At 50.2% G+C, this 20,674-nt stretch overlaps 1 protein-coding gene across 8 annotated transcripts in view; it reads right to left on the reverse strand.

The window, feature by feature from the left end:
• The window catches only part of ARHGAP22 (Rho GTPase activating protein 22), a 166,799-nt gene that overhangs the window by 98,366 nt on the left and 47,759 nt on the right, over positions 1-20,674 (reverse strand). For 6 of the 8 annotated variants that reach the window (XM_082606984.1, XM_082606983.1, XM_082606982.1 and 3 more), the window contains one exon: positions 15,828-15,915. Coding sequence is in view for 7 of the 8 variants with exons in the window: in XM_082606983.1 (XP_082463109.1) it covers positions 15,828-15,915 (88 nt within the window). In the remaining variant the exon portion in view is untranslated. Of the gene's footprint in view, positions 1-9,601; positions 10,117-15,827; positions 15,916-20,674 lie in introns of those variants that run through there. The other 2 variants (XM_082606989.1, XM_082606988.1) reach the window with 2 other exon arrangements.

Here is a 20,674-nt window from a genome sequence, read left to right on the forward strand (position 1 = left end):
AGCCCTGCGTGTGTGTGTGTGTGTGTGTGTGTGTGTGTGTGTGATAAGGACGGCCACTACTCTGCCAGCTCCAGGCCTTTCCTCCCAGAGGAAGGCTCCGCCCATGGCAGGTGTGTTCTGGGCCCCACCTGCTCCAGCTCTTCCCCAGAGCCGGTCAGGAAAGGCCTGGCTCTCTAGGATGCTGGGATTCTCATCATTCCTGCCTGTGGGTGGGAGAGGCCCCTCACGTGTCTGAGTGGCTATGATGTACCAGGCACCGCTGCAACCCGCATCCCTGCCAAGGCCCATCAGGGTCATTACTGTCACCATCCAGTGAGGCTCAGGAGATGAGGTGACTTTCTAGCGTGCACACAGCCAGGAAGAAGCCAGTTCTTCCCGGGATCTCGGACTCTTGCGGCTCTGTTCTTCCCACTCGACCACAGGCAGCATTTGGAAGTGACCCGGTGGTGCTGCAGGTAGAGCAAATGATGGGCCATAGCTGGGTAGCAGGCTGCTCAGATGGAAGGGCTGTGTAAGAGGATGGGGGACCTTCCAGGGAGGAGGGGAGGAAGGTGAGCCAGATCTTTTAGGTTTGGGGCCTTAAGAGTGTGAGCTGGATTCTCCAGGCCAGTGAAAGTCAGTTCTGCTGCCAAAGGCCCATTGCTCTGGCCACTTCACTACTAACTGCATGGCTGTACCAGTTTGCTAGGGCTGCTGTAACCAATCACCACAAACTGGGTGGCTTACAACAACAGAAATTTGTTCTCTCAGAGTTCTGCAGGCTAGAAGTCTGAAATGGAGGTGTTGGCAGGGCCACGGTCCTTCTGAAGGCTCTAGGGAAGGCTGTCCATGCCTCTTTACTAGTTCTGGCATTGCGGGGAATCCTCGGCCTTCCTTGGCTTGTAGCTGCATCACTCCAATCTCTGCCTCCATCCTCACATGACCTCTCCTTTGCGTGTCTGTGTGTCCAAATTTCTTCTCATAAGGACACCAGTCATTAATTTAGGGCCCACCCTATTCCAGATGTCATCTTAATGAATTTTACCGGCAAAGACCCTATTTCCAAATAAGGTTACATTCTGAGACTGCCGGTGGACATGAATTTCGGGGGGACAATAACAGCCTCCGTCTTTTCGCAGCCATGGCCTCCTCAGCTCTGTTTCCTCCAGTGCAAGTCTGCAGAAAAGCATTAGGGGCAGCTGTGCCCTCAGAACCCAGGAAAGTTTCACTGACCTTGAGGAAAGCTTCCAAATCTGGTGGGGTTTTTTTTTTTTAGTTATTGTAGCCCCAGTTTTTAACATTCTGGTGTTCCAGAATAATGTGCTGGGGTTTTTTTTGTTTTTTTTGCGGTATGCGGGCCTCTCACTGCTGTGGCCCCTCCTGCCGTGGAGCACAGGCTCCGGACACGCAGGCTCAGCAGCCATGGCTCACGGGCCCAGCCGCTCCGTGGCATGTGGGATCTTCCCGGACCGGGGCACAAACCCGTGTCCCCTGCATCGGCAGGCGGACTCTCAACCACTGCACCACCAGGGAAGCCCCATAATGTGCTTTTAAAACACAACAAACTACAGGTATTTTTGTGATATATTTCTTAAAAATTGGAATCATTTACACCTGGAAATATGCTTCAATAGACATTTGGATCCAGTAAGGAAAAGTTGTTTAGAAAGTGGTTTTCTATTCCTCCATAATCCACAGTGGGGAAAAGAACCAAGGTGCCTCTATTGCAACATAAATCCTTATTCTGGTTCAAAGACTTTCCGAACCAGTGGCCTTTAAACACAACTCCTCCCAGCAACCCATCCACCAGACCCGTGGGATCACCTACCCAGGAGGATGCTGCAGAAGATGAGACAAACTGGAAATGCTTTTTTTGAGATAAAACTAGAGGTCGTGATTCATTAAAAGATGTAGCCCCCAGGCTTCCTTGGTGGCGCAGTGGTTGGGAGTCCGCCTGCCGATGCAGGGGACGCGGGTTTGTGCCCCGGTCCAGGGGGATCCCACATGCCGCGGAGCGGCTGGGCCCGTGAGCCATGGCCGCTGAGCCTGCGCATCCGGAGGGAGCCTGTGCTCCGCAGCGGGAGAGGTCTCAATGCTGAGGGGCCCGCATACCGCAAAAAAAAAAAAAAAAAAAAGAAAGAAAGAAAGAAAAAAAAAGATGTAGCCCCTGCTAACCACAAAAAAGGAGTTAAAAGAAACCCTCTAGCATATTGAATAAGAAAGAAGATTATTTGAAGGTAAAGCACTCAAGATAATACTAGATTGAAATTTAGTTTGGAACAATATCCTCAAAAATTTTATAGCAACTAGAAAAAAGGGGCACCAAAACATGCTCATGATTCAAAAATAACACCAAATAGTGTGATCTCAAGTGTTCATTATTATTAAAATTTTCTTTGTCTTATGGAGCTTGGTTTGTTATTTTTGAATAATATTTTATTAATTTCATCTGCTAATAATTTTTATTAGGAGGGTAATATTTTCAGTGTTTATGTTTTCACTTAATGCTTTTCATATGTATGCAATTTCTATTTGAAATGTATAAAATATTTAGCTTCACTGAATTTAACAATTTTATGTATTCTGTAGCCTTTTGGTGGAAAATATTGATAATTAATGCTGATATTTTAGAAATGCAGGGAATAAATACCTGCATTCATGTGTGTTATTTTGCTCTGGCAACTGCAATTACTAACATCTTACCTATCAGCTTCTGCTAACTATGCTCCAGGCCTGGGGATTAATGCTCCACATGGAGATGCTCTTATTGAGTCCATTTTACAGATGAAGAGACTGAAGTTTAAAGGGTAATATGACTCACTCAGGACCCCAGACCTGGGCAGAGGCTGAGCCACAACTGAATCTCAGACAGTGTGACTCACCACCTCACCCTTAACCACAGCCACACAAGAATGGGGTTGTCAAATGACTCAGCCAATAAATGGGGGTGTCAAATGACTCGGCCAATACACAATAACTATCATTTTCTAGCCACCTTTGATTTTGAGTTTTTAATTGCCTACACTAGAGCTCCCAGACTCAAACCCTTATAGAGAGATGAGACAGGTAAGTTGAACTGAGAAAGCAGGTGCCAGGGTCAGGAGGGGGCCTGGGATAGGGGCAATAGGGAGAGGTGGGGATTCTGGCCAACTGGAGGACACTCAAGCTCTGTCCAAAAGGAGCAGCTGTTACTGAGATCCTGTTAATTGTTTATATGGAGAAAGTAGGCCCAAATTCACCCTTATAGAAATCTACATTATCAATGGGTAAAACCTTTTGCTTTTAAAAATGTTTCATGAGCCAAACAAATATGTCTTGCGGGCCAGAATCAGCCCATGGGCAATCAGCCCTGGTTTGCAGCTTGGCTTGCAGCCTGGGAACTAGACTCAATTTCTTCTCACTGTTTGCCTCTCTCTACCATCACTTTCAGCTCCCTTCCTGCTTTTGAGTTGCTGCTCTTTCATAGGTTTAATTTATCAAGCATCTTGAAGAGCACGGCACCAGTTTCTGCACGCACAGATACAAGACCCTCCTTCAGAAGCTTAGAGTCCAGGGTTGGGTAGCACTGACGTTGTTTCGCTTGGGAGCATGGCTTTGCATTTAACATGCACACAAATTGCTCAGGGCTTATTGCTATAACCCAGATTCTGTTTCAGTAGTTCTGGGTGGGGCCTGAGAATCTGCATTTCCAACAAGCTCCCAGTGATGCTGATGCAGCTGGTCCATGGACCACACCTGTGTACGAAGGACCTAGACTAAAGAACAGCCTTGTGTCTAAGTTCCTAAGCTAAGGGCTCCCCGTCAGAGGAGTCTCTGTACCTGGGCTTGGCTTCCCAGAGGTGACCTGGGTAATTCAACCCCCCCACCCACTAATTCCCTGCCACATTCCTCCCCACATCCTAATTTATCTAGAGATTTAGTCTAGCTGAGATCACTCGTAAAGAATTTTATCTACATCTTTGTTCTGAGCTGGCACTGAGCATACCTCCTCCTGCACATCACCCTTTCCCATCCGGTATGCATATCTCTAGCTGAGGAATTTCTGTCTGCGCCCCTCTGTGTCTCAGAGCTGTGGTGCCCAGCATCCACCTCGGCTCCTGTTGGCAGCCTAAGATGGGACCCTGGACGGGGACTCACCTGGATGGACCCCGGTCTCCATCTTGTACTAGTCATGTGACTTTGGACAAGTTACCCCTCTGTGCCTCAGTTTCCAAATCTCTACAACAGGAGTGTAAGGTGCAATCACCTGGGAAGACTGAACCAATACACTGTAGGGTGCCCTTCCCACTTCTCTTTCTAAAAAGAAACTCAACAGATGACTTTAAGAATCTCATGTTGCTTGTGTCCTGCGGAAAATGTTAATATAGGGGATTTATTCCTATTGCTGTCCCAGGAACATGACCAGTTGCTCTTGAAGGAATTTAGCAGGTTTCCCCTGTGAGTGGCCTTTCATCCCGTCAGTCAGCAAACATGTTCCTGTACCTGATCTGGGTCGGGGCGTGTGAGGGGCAGCCATACAGAAGGTGGGCAGACACGTGCACAGTCACCATAGCTGCAGGAGTGCCACACACAGGTGTCTTGCAAAGTCAGGAAATGTCAAGCTGTTAAACAGGGCATTTGCCAATTTTCAAATAATATTCTCAGTGTTTTTTCATGTGAAACACCCCTAAGAAACAAGGGGCCCAGTGGTCAATCAATCAATCAATAGACCACAGAATGGCCAGAAAGTCACAAAATTCTGAGTAGGTACTGTATTTGTTATACTTTTTAATATAAATAACTTGACCCATTGCCTTAAGTTTAGAGGCATTTTATCTGAAAAGGTATTTGGAGGTTGAAGAAAAACATATTGAGTATATTATGTGAAAAGGTTACTAGCTACTCTTTAAAGATACATTGATCTTTTGTTTCTAGGTTTTGCAGACACCTTATTGTAATACTTGCTAAACTGTATAGAATACTTAACACAGACCAGTATTGTCCTAAGATATAGGTGTATCATATCACAAAAACACTATGGGGTATGTACTTAAAAAAAAAGTTTTCTTTTGAAATAATTCTAGATTCACCGGAAGTTGCAAAGAATTGTACAGAGAGGTCCCACGCACTCTTCACCCAGCCTCCCCCAATATTAGCATCTTATATAACTACAGCACAGCATCAAAACCAGGAAACTGACCTTGTATGATCAATCCACAAAGCTGATTCAGATTCTGCCAGTTATACATGGACTGGTGTGTGCGTGTGTGTGTGTGCGTGTGTGTGTGTGTGTGTGTGTAATGAGGCAGGGGAGGGGTCTATGCAGTTTTATCACACGTGTAGTTACATGAAACTATCACCACCATTAAGTTACTTAACTATATCATCAGAGTAAGGCTCCCTCTGCTCCCCCTTTAGTCACATCCAACCCCTTTACCCCCATCCCTAACCCAAGATATAGATAGACCCAAGGTATACGTATACTTTAATTATTCTCATTTTATATATGAGGAAACTGAGGCACAGTGAAGTTAGCAATTGACCAAGGTCACGTAGCTAGTAAGTTCTGGGTCTGGTTTTTGAACTCTATCATTAAAAAAGACTCATTGTAGGGAGGGGTTTGTGGGAAGCATGTGGGAGTGGAGTCTGGAAGGGCTTCCTAGATCACTGATCTTTCTCTTAAATAGAGAAAGAGCATCACTTACAATGGGGGAGGGCTGGAACATCGGACCCCGTGGGAGTGGAACTGAGGGCTTGACAAGCCCTGCTCCCTGCAAAACTGAATCCAGGTTGTCACAGCGGCTAGCCTGGGCTTCCGTGACCTCACAGTGACCCAGTCATCTTCATTCCCAAACTTCTTCTCCCTGTCGGTCCTTTTTTAGTTGCCCAGCAGCCTGGCAGTCATTTTGGACTCCACCTCCAGCATCCTGTCCCTCACCGGGTCTGGCCTTTCTGCCTCCCAGCCATCCCCCATCCTCCCAGCCACTGCTTGGTTCCAACTTGTCAGTACCCAGTGCCTGCTGCTCTATTAAAGCAGCCCCCCCCAACTGGTTTCGGGTCTCCCTTGTTACCACCCACCCCAGTCCGGTCTTCTCATTGTCGTTAAATACGATCATAACTCTCCCGTTTAAGAACCTTCAGTGGCTCCTCATTGCCTATAAGGCTGTCCAAATGCCAAGACTCTTTGGGATCTAACCCACGGCGAATGGCTCAGGGTTAGCCAAGCTCTCTCATGCCCCAGGATATTGGCACAACTGTGTGTCTCCTCCCGTGCTCCTCATCTGGGCCAGACACCGAGCACCGGGCTGAAGCTGCAGGTGTGAATCAGACATGGACCCTGCCTCTGAGGAGACCTAAGTCTGATGAGAAAAACGTAACTGCCCCCAAAAGAAAAGAAGGTCAAAAACCAAGAGGTACTTTCAATCGTGCATGAAAGGTGCACATAAGCAGGTGCGGCTCTGGATGAAGAGCCCTGAGGTGGGAGAAGGTGGGTCACCTGGCTGGGACGAGGATGACAGTGGCAAGCCTGGAGTCTGGATCCACGCGCCTCCCCAGGCCAGGGCAGGACACTTCCTGGAGTCCCCACAGGCCATGCAGGTGGCCCTCACTGCGCTGATCAGAAGGCCGTGGGTCAAGGGGGTCAGGCAGAGTGTCACACTTGCCAAGGTGAGGCTGAGCCAGCGCACTGGGGTAAGGACCGTGTTACGCACTCAGGAAGCCAGGCTGCCCTGGTGGTGGGCAGCCTTGGGTGGGCCGCTAAAGGCAATTTCTGATTGGCTTCATTCAAGAGAGGTGGCTTCAGTCTAATCACCTAACGGACCACAGCCTTGATTTGCAAGGATGCAGGCACTGCCTTCCAGGGCAACATTCCCTGATGCCCTCTGGGGTGGCGACAGTTCCATTTAAAGGCCCCTCTGCCTTAGCGGATTAGGATGTGGGAGAAGCGGAGACTTCAGCAAATGCAGGAGCATCTCTATTAACAGGCCCAAAGGGAGAGGACAGGGCAGCAGTGGCTTCGGGCCCAGGGCAAGGGATGGACGGGAAGAACACAGGGCTGGGCTATGATGGGTGGAGCAGGCTCAGCCCCTGGAGAAGCCACATCCCTTCTGGGTGCCAAGTTTATGAATGGGATAAAGACACTGATAAGATGTGGACTGAATTCACTTATGGCTGGAGGCTCTGAGGGCTAGTGAATTTGCAAGAAGAGATCAACAGGGGTGTTAGGCTGAGTTCACAGGCTGGAGTCTAGCACAAGAGGACAGAAAGTCAGGTCCTGCGTTTACGTCCAGTAGCCCACAGTCAGGGCTGAAGGGCCTGCGACCAGGGCAGCTGCACGGGGCCCCTACTCAGAAGGACCCTGCGTTAGGAATTCACTGCTCTCTGGTGGCTGTCTTGAGGCTGTCAGCCATTTTGCCTTTAAATTTGTGTTTTGTAAGTGAACTCTGATGGGCCAGGGGAGCATGTGCAAGGGCTTAGAACCTCAATTCTCCGGTGGTCCTGCCCCTGGCAGCCTCCTGCTTCCAGCGATGCTGAGCCACCCACTGTCTCCTGGTGCCCCAGGCCAACAGCCCCCCTCCCCCCCGGTGACCGCTGCCACCCCCTTCCCCTAGTCTGGCAGAGGGCTGGGGTCAGGGCCACCAACCCAGCACAGTCTCAGGGTGGAGCACGGTGCTGACAGTCCTGGCCGTGGTTGACAGCACCAGTGCACAGGGTAGGGCATCGGGCTGCGGGAAAGGGACATGCCTGGTTGGACTTCTTCGCCCAGGATGGGGCACGGCGCCGCGGTCCAGTGGCTGCCGAGAGGGAAACCCGCAGCTGGTGGGAGTGTGCGCTGCACCTCGGGGGACCCTGGGTGCCTGTGAGTGATCTCCTCTCATCCCACGAGTATCTCCTCCACCCAAGGGAGTGAGCCATTTAAACAGCAAATAGAAAACCCCATGCCTGGTCTGTCCCTAGACCCCTACAAAGAATAGCTACACCTGCTCCCGTGTCACAGTGCTTCGTGAGGCCGTCAAGCCCCTTGGTGCCCTCTTCCCACCACAGTGGAGCAGCTCAGCCTCGTTTGCATAAGGCCCTCGTAGCACAGTGCCGGGATCATCACCTCCTTTATTCCAGACTCATGTCTATGAACACAGCCTCTGGGCTCTTTGCTCCTGTAGCTGCCCCTCCACTGTACTCAGGACCAAGTACCTAATTTGTGGGGCCCAGTGCAAAATAAAAATGCAGCGCTCCGTCTTCAAAAAGCAGAGGAAAAGCACCATTATAGGCATCAGATATAAAATTTCTCCTTTCTTCCATGAGCTCCCTTTCAATCTGCCAAAGTGTGGTCCCAGGCCAGCAGTGCAGCATCACCTGGGAGCGCATTAGAAATGCAGGTCCTCTGGCCCCATCCCAGACCCTGGAATCAGTAACTCTGGGGATGAGCCCAGCATTCTAGGTTTTGGTAAGTGCTCCAGGGGATTCTGATACACAGGAAAACTTGAGAACAACTGCTGGAGAGCTGGGATTTGTTTGTTTTGAAAGCCATAAACTAAAGAAATTTGAAATCTTATTTGAAGTTTGCTTGTATATGGTAGATTAAAGAGGAGTTGAAAGAAAGGGAGAGAGGGAGGGAGAGAGAGAGGAGAGAGGAAAGAGGGAGGGAGGGAGGGAGGAAGGGGAGAGAGAAGGGGCTGGTGGAGAGCGGAGGAGTGTTCTCTGCACGTCCACGTATCTTAGTTCACTTGATGTTCACAGCCTTCTTGCCAAGTAGGTAGTTTTCTTTCTATTATCAGATGATGAAAATGAGACTCAGAGAATGTAAGTTATTGGCCCAAGTTCTTGCCGTTAGTGAGTGGTGGAACTAAAATGTGAATCTTGGTGTCTGACTTCAAAACCTAGGCTTTGGGCTTCCCTGGTGGCGCAGTGGTTGAGAATCTGCCTGCCAATGCAGGGGACACGGGTTCGAGCCCTGGTCCGGGAAGATTCCACGTGCCGCGGAGCAACTGGGCCCGTGAGCCACAACTACTGAGCCTGCGTGTCTGGAGCCTGTGCTCCGCAACAAGAGAGGCCGCGACAGCGAGAGGCCCGCGCACCGTGATGAAGAGTGGCCCCCGCTTGCCACAACTAGAGAAAGCCCACGCACAGAAACGAAGACCCAACACAGCCATAAATAAATAAATAAATAAAGCAAACTGTCAACAAGTAAAAATAAACAAACACTATTATATTAAAAAAAAAAAAAAAAACTAGGCTTTTCCCCCAGTTGTTCCTCCTCCTTCCTCCCTCCCCTTCATTTTAGGAGTACCTGCTGAGCACCTATTCTGTGTCAGGCATTGCACCCAGTCGCCTCCGCATCCAGGCCTGTGATCCAGGCTCCACCACACACATGTGGCTGCTGAGAACTTGAAATGCAGCTGGTGTAACTGAGCAAGGGGATTGTCAATTTCATTACAAGCGCGGCTTGCTTTATGTTTCTACTGAACAGGGCTGCTCTAGAACATGATTTTGGCCAAAAGGAATAAACTGCAACCTCCTCTTCAAGGGCATCTATTTCCAGAGATATCAGTGGGAGTTTCCCGTACCTGGTCCTGTGTTTTGTTAAGAAAAGTGAGGTTAAGACAGTAGGGCCAGACCACAAAGCAGGCAAGTTCCAGAAACCACTCTTGTATTTGCTGATTCTCCCACCCTCAGGGGTGGGGAGCGCTTGTGAACTGCTCATCTAATTTCATTTCTAGTCATTACCCGTCGTCTGGCGCTCTGCAGGCAAACTCAGCAGGGCCACCCGGGGTCAGGCTGATATGTTGGCTGGCTGGTACCAGGTGCCGAGATAGGCTGAGAGCAGCAACCTGCTCAGGAGGCGGCTGATGAGCTGAGCAATGCTCCGGGGATGTCAGGAGCACCATATCAGTCTACTTCTACAGAGTAATCTGTGTGCGCTGGCTTCGCTCCAAGGTCAGGCCTCACAGATAGCAGGCAGCAGTTCTCCTATCTGCTTCAAGCTGCAGGCGGATAAGGACAGGCAGCTGTAAGCTCAGTGCCCGAGAGAGGCTTCAAAGATCCAGTGTAGCCATAAGAAAGTGCTGGAACCCGTTCTCGCAGGGGAAGCTTGCTTATGGAAGGCCATTCTTCTGGCGCCATTCTACTAGGGCAGGTGGACACCTCGGAGGCCCTCTTATCCTGCAGTTGGAGAAACCAAGGAAATCTGATCCGGTTTCCCCAGCAAGTTAGAGACTGAGCTGGGTCTGGGACCCACTTAGACCCCAAAAGCATATGCTGATCAGGGCCCCCTTGCTAAGAACTTGGCGCATGAGCTTGGAACTGCACAGGAAGAATAAGAGCTCCGCTTTAAGTGGCCTGGCTTCTGAGTTGCCTCCCCGACGGTGAGCGCTTTGGCAGCGCAGGGTGGTCTCCTCTGTGGACATTGGCTGGGGCGAGGCTCCGGGCAGAGCATGGACAGTGGTAACGAGGAGTGGCAGCTTACCTCCTCAACTCCAGCCGGGTCCTTGCAATCCCCCCATCATTACATTAGTGGTTTTTCTAACACACAGTTCTGGTATTAATCATCCCTCCCGCCTGCTGAAGAAGTGCAATGGCTAAAGTCCAAGCCTCTTTGTCCAGCATCCAAGGCCCTTCGTGACCTGGCACCTGCCCACCTTTCCTCCTTGGTCCTCTACACCACGAGTCTCCCCCACAGAATACTTCTCCAGGCCTCTGTGCCTTTGTGTACTCTATCCCCCCATCATTTGGGGATGACCTTCCCTTGTTTGCTCAGCTGGGTCATTTTCACTTCCCTGTCAAGGTTGAGCTTGGGTGAAATCTTCCCTAACCACCCAGGTGAGCCACCCTCACCCTCTGTTCTGGGCTCTCAGCCCTGGGGACACCCCTATTGGGGCACTCATCACACAGTATTAAGACTGATAACTTACAGGTGATAGCTAAGCGGGAACTGTGTTGTTGTTTTCAATAATAATGATAAACAGACAGACTGCAGAGAGGAGGGAAGAACAGAAAAATATTGGCATCTACACTGAGCCAGGCACTAGGCTCCCCCCGCAACCTCAGCGAACCCAAGGCACTTGGCTTTATTATCTCCAAATTAGAAGTGATGAAACAGAGGCATGGGGACATTGAGTGACTTGTCCAAAACCAAGCAGGCCCTGGGTGGCAGGGTCGGGCTTCTGTCCAGTCCTCCCTGTCTTTGGAGAGAACAGTCTGGAACACTGGTCAGAGCTAGCTACTGTGCGGTCACACGTGCCCTGCTGGAAGAGGGCAGAAAACAGGCGCAAACAGGGACATGGCACGTGCGCTTAGCCTCCCCACTCTCTCCCCTGGAACCTTCCTTTCTGCGTGCAGATGTCTGCCCCTAGGGAACAGCGGCATCGCTGGCAAGCCTGGGTACACTCCACTGTCTCCCCAACTTCCATGGAGTGCCACTGCTCGCTTTGCTCGTACCAATGCCTGGGTGGAGCTGAAAACCCAAGGCCTCAAAGCCATCCCTGCCCAGGCCTATTGCCCGCAAGATGCCCACCTGGTGTCTGGGGAATGGGTGGGGATCCCAAGCAACGTGGTAGAAGGAGGCAGCGGGGGGCTCTGTGGGAGAGCAGGGCACCTGCCAGGCCTCTGAACTGGGCAGTTTCCCCACCAGATCCTCCAGCACTTTATCTTGAGAAACGTGGTCCGCGGGGCCCAAAGCAGACAGGCGCTCTGCGATGGGAACTGGGCCCAGATGTCAGAGCCGCCGTGACACCCTCCGTGTCCTCCTGCTCCAGAAGACAGCACTTTCCCGCTCTGAGATTCCGGGCGGCCTTCGTGTTTCACCCAGGTCATCCTCAGCCTCTCACGCTGGGGCCCTCACACTCCAGGAGGAAATGCTGCCGGGAAAGGCACTCAGACCTGGGACCCCGGTGTGGATTTGCAGAAAGAGCCACGGTCAGTGTGGACACTTGGTCCCTAAAGAAACAGCCATGGACTGTGTCTGATGCAGGGCACCTCCTCTCCCTTCCCTGGAAGCACCTGAGCTCCTCTGGGGGGTCCTTGTGCCTACTGTGTGAGCCTTTGTGGGCGGGTCTGTCCAGGCACTGGAGTGGACAGGCCTTTCCTCACCACCCCAGTGTCACCAGTGGCGGGCACATGGCTTAAACACAGCCACCTCAGACCCTGAGCCATCGACGCAGCCAGGACTGAAGAGCCTGTGGGATTCGGCCTTCCCCGCACAGAGCACCTACCACTCTCTGTTCCTGGCTCTGGGGGCCCTGAGCAGTCCCGCCACCTGCCCCTTCCACACGCATCTCTCCAGCTTCCCATGGGCTGATTCTGTGTGGCCCCATAGCCTCTGGCCATTTCCCCCTTTGTCTGCATTTGTCAGAGCTGGCTTCTGCCACCTGCAATCGGGGACTCTGGAAAGACATGCTTAGCAATGGAGAAGCCGTGATAGACCAGCAGTCACTCGCCAGCACGACTTAGGGCTGCCGCCTGAATGCCTGTAGTCAGTGGACTTGCCTCCCTGTGGTAGCTTCAAGGTAATACTAGAATAAGGATGTTAGCGAAACGACTTATATGGATCACCTAACTCGACCCACCAAACATAAACACAAGTGGTGGGTTTAGCAACTTTTTGTCCAGAGCGCCAAAGCAGGCCTCTCCACCCCTTACCCCATCCTGGTAGTTTCGGAGGAAGGCCTAAGCTTGCCTGTGCCCAGATGCCTGCAGTGCCAAGCAGTGATGCTCTGGGAGGCCAAGAGGACCAAGTCTGCAAGGGGCAGACAGCTTTCAAAGGGCTGGGAGGGGCGGGGTTTACCAGGGAACTGCCAGGCTAGAGAAGAGGCCCAACTGGGGAAGGAGACCGAGCATCCTCGAATCCCAGCGCCTTCTGGGGCCTGACCCAGGAACCAGCATCAGACTATTGGTGGATGCGGGGCTCTGGGGCTAGAACTGGCTCAAGCCGCAGCCCCACTATTTAGTGGCGGTCGGAGCCCATCAAGAATCAGAGGTGTGGGATAGGGAGGGTGGGAGGCAGGGAGACGCAAGAGGGAAGAGATATGGGAACAGATGTATATGTATAACTGATTCACTTTGTTATAAAGCAGAAACTAATACACCATTGTGAAGCAATTATACTCCAATAAAGTTGTAAAAAAAAAAAAAAGAATCAGAGGTGTGGCCTGGCTGACTGAGATGGCTGGGGGCTGGCTGGAGGACACGCGAGGCCTGTCATGAAATTGGCACATCTCTCCACTAGATGGCACTCACAGTATTATTTTCCACATTTTAAATTCTATCTTGATGAAAAATTGTGATTTTTTTATACTGTTAAAGAGCATGAATAGAACTATGACTTAAAGTTCATGTAACTGATCTCATGCATTATCATTCTTGGGTTTCTATCACATGTCCAAGAGTTGTCAAGTTTCCTCCCTCTGAGGGGTATTGGGTGTGGCAGACATGCACTGCAGCTCAGCTTTTTGGGGCCAGAAAGATGCATCCAACGGAGGCGACTGAGTCTTTCCTTTCAGCGCTTCCCAAAGGATGCCTGGGGCTCTGCACTGCCTACCACCTGACCTGCTTTCCCTGAGTGGTCTCACAGCTACCCTCCACCCCCGCCCCGGGCTTTCAGGAGCGGCTGGCTGCACATTCAAAGGCAGGAGGGCGGTGCTTGGAACCTGCATACATTTGGTGCTTCGACCACTGCTGTGCTTGGGAAAAAGGGGTGTGAGGAGCCTTTCCTTCTATAACTGCGTCCTGAGACCTCTCGGGCCCACGTAGGAAAAATGCCAGACCTGTACCAGGTACCTGTGTTGAAGGGCAGCATAAGTGTGTGGCTTTGGAAGTCAGACTGCCCAGGTAGGAGCCCTGACCCTACTGCCATCCAGCTGTGTGTCCTTGGGCAAGTCACCAGTCCTTTCTAACCCCTGGTGTCCTTTTTTATAAAATAGGCATGGAAGTACCCCTTACCTTAGAGGGATGTTTTGAGTACTGTGGTAGCAGAATAATGGCACCCCAAAAGATGTCCACGTCCTAAGCCCTGGAACCTGTGAATATGTTACCTTACGTGGCAAATGGGTCTTCCCCACAGAGTCAAAGAAATTCTTGTAAATAGCTCTGACCCAGATCAAGAGCATGCGCACTGGTGATCATTCCCATCCGGTCCTTGGCGGCACACGGCCCGTGCCTTTCTGACTTCATGGTGCTGCGTGCTGACCTCCACCTTTGGGCTCTGGCCTCACCTCACTCCTCCCCAACCCCCAGGCCCAGGCCCCCGGCCCCTCCCCAAGCTTTCCTTCCATGTGCCCAGCTCCCCCTCCCCTACATGGCAGGGCCCTGCCTACCTCACTCCCCTCCTTCATTTCTTCTCTACCTTCTTGGCAGAAACCTTTACTCCTGTTCCATAATCAACCAAGCCTCTATTTTCCACTCCATACCCGGGGATCCCTCTGTTGCCACCTAATAATGTGTCCTTCCAGCAACAAGATTCTTGCAGTAGATGAAATACCCAAATGAAACCACGGTACTTGAATTCTGCATATGCAGCAGGCAGTTGGGAGGGTCTCCCTGCACTTCACCTGCAGCCTGTACCTCCTGGAGTTCCCAGGTGAACACACCCTGCCCCAGGCTTGGATTCGCTCCGTCCTGCTCCCAGTGGGCCATAGCTTGCTGGCCTGAGCCTGGGCTGGTGCGCCCCCTGGTGTACAGCCCATAGCCAGGTCACTTCGTCAGAGGGGTTGGGGGGCTCTGCCTCTCTGAGACTGTAAACTTGGTGGCTCACAGACCCCACTGAGGCCCTAGCACACTCGGTCCACAGCCACCACTTCCCAGAAGGAAGTCTAAATGCGGATGGCACGTGATAGGGTGTGATGACCAGCTGCCTGTAGCCTCTGCTCTTGGTGCTCCGCCCAGACCCCTGGGCACTCACTGTTCCCATCCACACTGGCAGCCTCTTTCCTCAAGCACCTGCGACTCTGCCTGAAGGCCTTCTCTGAAGGCAGGGAGCTTGGCCAAGCGCAGGGCAGGGCGGGCCAGAAATGCCAGAGTCAGCCTCCCAGGGAGCAACTCTCAGTTAATGGCCGGTGGGAGTTGGTGGGTAAACCCCCAGCCTCCTCACTCCTTGGGTGAGACATCTCTGAGTCGGTTCATTGGAACTGAGCCCAGGGCACCCACAGTGGCACCAGCTCACCCTGCTGGCTCTCCTCCCTTCCTGCTCCCTTCCTCGTGCTTTTTGGGGATCACCTCAGGATGAACTGCTCAGATCCTTGCCTGAGGTTCTGCATCAAGGGGAGGCCAAGCTTAGTAAAATACTACCTCACCAGCCAGCCCTTCTGTAAACAGACGGACTCATTTGCAAGACACATTTACTTAGTTCAATAAGAATCACATTTTAAAACTGGGAACTTTAAAAACCTGCTTTGTAACTGCTAACAAGACGGCGGTTCTTTGAGTTAAATTATTCCCCTTCCTCCCACCACATTGCAATGGTTTGTTCTGGGATTCATGATGGAGCTTATTTTAATGTTCTGAACCTGTGCTAGTGGTTTTCCCTGGACTTATTTGCATGTGACCCAGATAGTGTGTTTGGACCTTCACTCTAAGGTGTCCCCATGGATTGGTTACCTCCCTTGTTTTATTTTGAACTTAAAAAGCCACACTTTCCTCTCACCAGAAGCTAATTACCTAGATAATTGATTGGATTTTCTAAATTCCCCCCACATGTGCAATATCCTCTAGATTTGGCCCAAATTTCCGAATTGTGCTTGGAGACAGCGCTGGCGTTCTCACAGAGAGGAGTGTTGCGGAGGTGGCCCTTCCCAGGCCAGAGGTGCAGGGACACCGCCATCAGGGCCATCAGGGCCACCAGGGCCAGCCCCAGCACAGAGCTGAAGGGTGCTCAGGCCTACCTGGGCTGATCTCAAAGAGGTGCTTTCCCGGGTCCTCAGGGCCAGGAAGAAGTTCAGTCACCTGCGTCCCTTGTAGAGAAATAAAGCCCTAAATAGAGAGACAAACACAAACACATGAGATGGCTGGGAAAGGGCTTCTGTGGTCAAGGCTCTGGGGAGCAGAGGGTGGAGCTGCGGGTCAGAGTCCCAGCCCTCCAGGACCTGGATGGGCAGGCTGGGTGCCGAGAGGAGCACAGGCCTCCTCTCCATGGCAGGGACCGAGCACAGATGAGGCCTTGCATGGGGTCCCCGCTCGAGTGGGCCGACACTACCTTCTGACATCCTCGGAGGAGCTCTGCCCACAGAGGACTGCCCAGGGTTGTCACTCTCCTGGTTAAGGCATGGTAAGCCCAAGTCAGGAGCAGGGAGGAAGGCTCCATTATTGAAGCAGGGGCGGGGGGTGGGGATTGTGCCCATTTGCAGGCTTTCTGGGGCAGGAGAGTCAGGGAGAGGAAGGTTTCTTGTATGTAACTGTCCAGGCGGTGACATGGGGGAAAGGATGCACAGATCTGTGTGAGCCCAGTTTTGCCCCCTCCTGGCTGGGTGAGATTTCATTTATTTACCTGTTATGTGGGAGTGAGCTACCACGAAGAAGTTCCCATACCTACAGTCTAACTGCCTGGGTTCAAATCCTGGCTCACCTACTTACTGGCTGTGTGACCTCAGGCAAAGTATTTAACCTCTCTGTGCAACTACCCAATTTCCTTATCTGTGAAATAGGAATAATAATAGTCCTTTGCAGCGGGGGCTGTTGTGAGCATTAAGTGAATTAGTACTTGGGAAGCCCTCAGAGCAGTACCTGCATAGTGAAAGCTGTTTATTTGCTAAATAAACCCCAGCTATTACTGTGTGTCAGGGCTCCACACTGGGTGGAGGAACAGCATCCCTGCACCTGCGCTTGCCCAGGTGACTGGCACGGTCCCCTGCTGTATCCACATGGTTGCCTCCAGTCCCCACCCCCATGTGTACTCATGGAGCTCTCTTCTTTCCACTCCCATCTTTTCCAGGCAATTCCTGGCTTTCAAGGTGACTGGAGGCTCCACGTGGCTGCTGGAGTCTTGTGCTGCACGGACACATGGAGATGCCTTTTCTCATTTAAGCACCGTAAAGGCAGAACGGCGTCTTTACCTACAGATGCATGCTTTAGAGAAATTATAGCAATAAACCAGAGAACCAGATGGTAATCGTTGTAACTGAACTAACGGTTTCTTTCTAGGGAACCTAGGGCTAGTGGGAATAAATCAGGGCTGCAACCCCAGGATGGGGAAACGTGTTCATTACAGGATGTGGAAGCGTGTTCATTACAGGATGTGGAAACGTGTTCATTACAGGATGTGGATGAGATCCATCACCGGCTAAGGGGAAGGGTCTCTGATGTTTGCTGTTTCAGTAACTGTCTCTGAGTACTTCTGAGCACTTTGGGTTTTTTTTTCCCTCTATGCCTCAATATCTGTCATCCATAAAATGGGAATAACAATATTGACATTGACATTACTTTCTACTCCAGCTAAATGGAAAAGCAGTAATAACCCTTGTTTACAGAGCTTTTACTATATTCCTGGCTCTTTGTCTAAACTATTGGATTTAATCTTTCTAGAGGCCCCACAGGGGCAAGTACTACTATTCCTATCATCTTGGACAAGCAGATGGAGGTCAGAGAGGTGAAGCAACCAGCCTCCTTGTCCCACTGCTGGCAAGGGCAAGCTGGGATGTGCACTCCGGGGGTGTCTGATGATGGAGCACTTTCCCTCCTATATTTGTGACAGCACTTGCTGGCTGACTGTGTGCAAGAAGCTGCCCTGGAGAGCCAGGCTGTGCCTTTGGGACCCATTGCTCATCACTCACTCAGAAGAATCCCAGTGTGGCCCCCATTACTGCAAGGGGCCCTCAGAACTGGCTTTTGGTCACCCAGACCCCTCCTGCTTCCCACGGGTTAAGAGCACGGCTTTGGCCCCAGCATTTTGCTCAGGCACTTGGGGGTGGAGGGCTGGGAGGGGGGAAGAAAAGGGGAGGGGAGAGGAAGGGTCAGGAGAGCAGAGGGAGTCTGCTTTCCCGTTTCTGGTATGTCATTTGTTAAGGCTGTGATGAAAGACACGTAGGAGTCAGTATGAAGCATCCAGCTGAAACCCTCGGGCTAGGTCTCAACCTTGAGAGGGCATGAGAGTCACCCTAGGGCTTTGTTAAAACACAGAGTACCAAGTTTGGTGGTCTTGCAGTAAATGTTTAACAACAGGTTCTCCAAAAAAAATAAGGCAAGCTGATTTGTAGTGTTTGCCAACTTCTGTGATATAAATACCCTCCATGGCTGATTTCATGTCGTCATTGAATGTGGCACTGGGAAGTAACGCACCGCAGTGTTCCTGCCACATGGATACTGTAGGGGTCAACAGGCTCTAGAGTATAGATAGTAGTAAATGAAATCAAACAATTAGGGGGTGATACATTTTGAGGACTGATTATCTTTATTTTTTTAATGTATTTTATTGAAGTATAGTTGATTTACAATATTGTGTTAGTTTCAGGTGTTCAGTAAAGTGATTCAGTTATATATATGTGTGTGTGTTTATATACATATTCTTTTTCATATTCTTTTCCATTATGGTTTATGACAAGATATTGAATATGGTTCCCTGTGCTATACAGTAGGACCTTGTTGTTTATCCATCAATTGCCTTGGTTTTTAATATAATTTATTTAATTGTAGGTCTGTATGATTTAATTTCTAATAATGGAAATGTTTAGCAGCTGGCTGGTAAGCATAGCACTAACGGAACTACCCCTGGGGTTTCTGACTCTATAGGTCTGGAGAAAGAAGGAGAATCCGGGGATTTCTCTGCTGGTCCAGTGGTTAGGACTTGGCACTTTCACTGCCGTGGCCCGGGGTTCAATCCCTGGTTGGGGAACTAAGATTCCACAAGCGGTGCAACGTGGCCGGAAAAAAAAAAAAAAAAAAAAAAAGTGAAACAAAAAAGGAGAATCTGCACTTCTAACCAGCTTTCTGATGCTGCTGGCCCCCAGGGATACACTTTGACAACAACTCTCTAGGGGCACTTAGAGTAAGTAGCCAAAGGAAGGTGCCTTTTCCATAAGCTTACTCAGCACATCAGTTTCCTCAAGTGTAAAATAAGGATAATAACAGTATCTACCTCATGAGGCTGTTGTGAGGGTTAAAATGATGCGATATTTTCCTGCTGGCCTTGGAGAGCCAGGTTTTGGTTGAGCTGCTGTGCCTTGGACACATGCAGTTCCGAAGGACAAGGAGTACCTCCAGCCACTCAGGTCATGCCCTGGACTAGGGGGCCCAGGGGGCCCAGGATTTCCCTGAGGAGCCCAAAGTGAGCGTTAGCACTTTGGAGGGGGTGGCTGGTCTCCTTCCTGCTGGGCCTGGGAAGGGGCCAGACACGCCATTTGCACCTATAACTGCACAGATGGGCAGCTGGGTGCAGAAAGAGATCGTGCAAACTCCAGTCACAGGACAGCTTCCCACAAAGGTTAGTCCCCTCTCCCCCTCCCCCTGCGTCTGAGCTTATGTGCATTTGCTCTGTTTTGCTATTTACTCAGCCTGCATATCCAGGTTTGTCCTGAGAGGCTGCCAATGACTTCATTCATCTCTAGTTTCACACCAGGGCAAGTCCACTGGTGTAAGGGAGTAACGGTCAAAGGATGTGGTATTCTGTCTCTGTGTAACCGAGCTCCAGTCCAGGCCTGCTGCTGGCTCACCATAGCTCCTTCCCCAACCCTTATGAATGTATCAGCTTGAGAGGATCCGTGGGTAGCCAGTGGAGGCCCCAGACAAAAGCTCCAGAAACTCCTTCTCTCAGAGAGCAACTTTGGGAGAGAGTATATTTCTTATATTAGTGTCAGCTTAGATGGTTTATTCAAAATCCATCATTTCTACAGCATAATAAATACAAACTCCAGGAACACTGCAGGTGGAGGGGAAGCAGCCCAGTGATCAGCCTTGCTCCCTCTCATTTGTCTAAACCCAGCAATGGGGCACCTAGGATGTGGTACAACCTTCAGGGACTGGTTAAGATGCTCAGAATTCAGAAAGCTTCCTATGTCAGATTCTGAATGTCTTAGTTATCTATTGCAACATAACAAATTACCCTAAATCTTGGTAGTTAAAAACAACAATAAACCTTTATTCTTTTACAGGGTTTCTGTAGACCAGGAAATTTGGAATGGCTTGGCTGGGTGTTTCTAGCTTGGGGTCTTTTATGAAATGATAGTCAAGACATTGGGTGGAACTACAGACATCTGAAAATCTGACTGAGGCCAGAGGATATGGTGACTCCCTCAATGGAAGATGTAAAAAAAAGTCTCAAATCTACATTCTAGAGATGAAAAGTACAATGTGCAAATAAAAAATACAATGAATGGGATTAACAGCAGATTCAATGTTGCAGATGAAAAGACTAGAGAACTTGAAAATATAGCCATAGAAACTACTCAAAATGAAACGAAGAGAAAAGAGAAGTAAAAACAATGAACAGAGCATCAGTGAGATGTGGGATAACTTCAAGCAGTGTAATTTACATGTAATTCAAGTCTCTGGAAAAGGAGGGGGTAACTGAAAAATATTTGTGAAGAAATTATAGCGGAAACTTTTCCAAATTTATGAACAGTATAAACCCACAGATCCAAGAAGTGCAATGAGCCCCAAGCATAAGAAACATAAAGAAAAGTAAGTATATGAAGGCATAATCAAATGGCTCAAACCCAGTCATGAAAAGAAACTCTTAAAAGCAGCCAGAAGTAAATGATACAATATATACAGAGGAGCAAATGTGAGGATGACAGCAAAT

The sequence above is a fragment of the Mesoplodon mirus genome, assembly GCF_964341445.2.
Source record: "Mesoplodon mirus genome assembly, chromosome: 2".
In the NCBI taxonomy this organism is placed as follows: Eukaryota; Metazoa; Chordata; class Mammalia; order Artiodactyla; family Ziphiidae; genus Mesoplodon; species Mesoplodon mirus.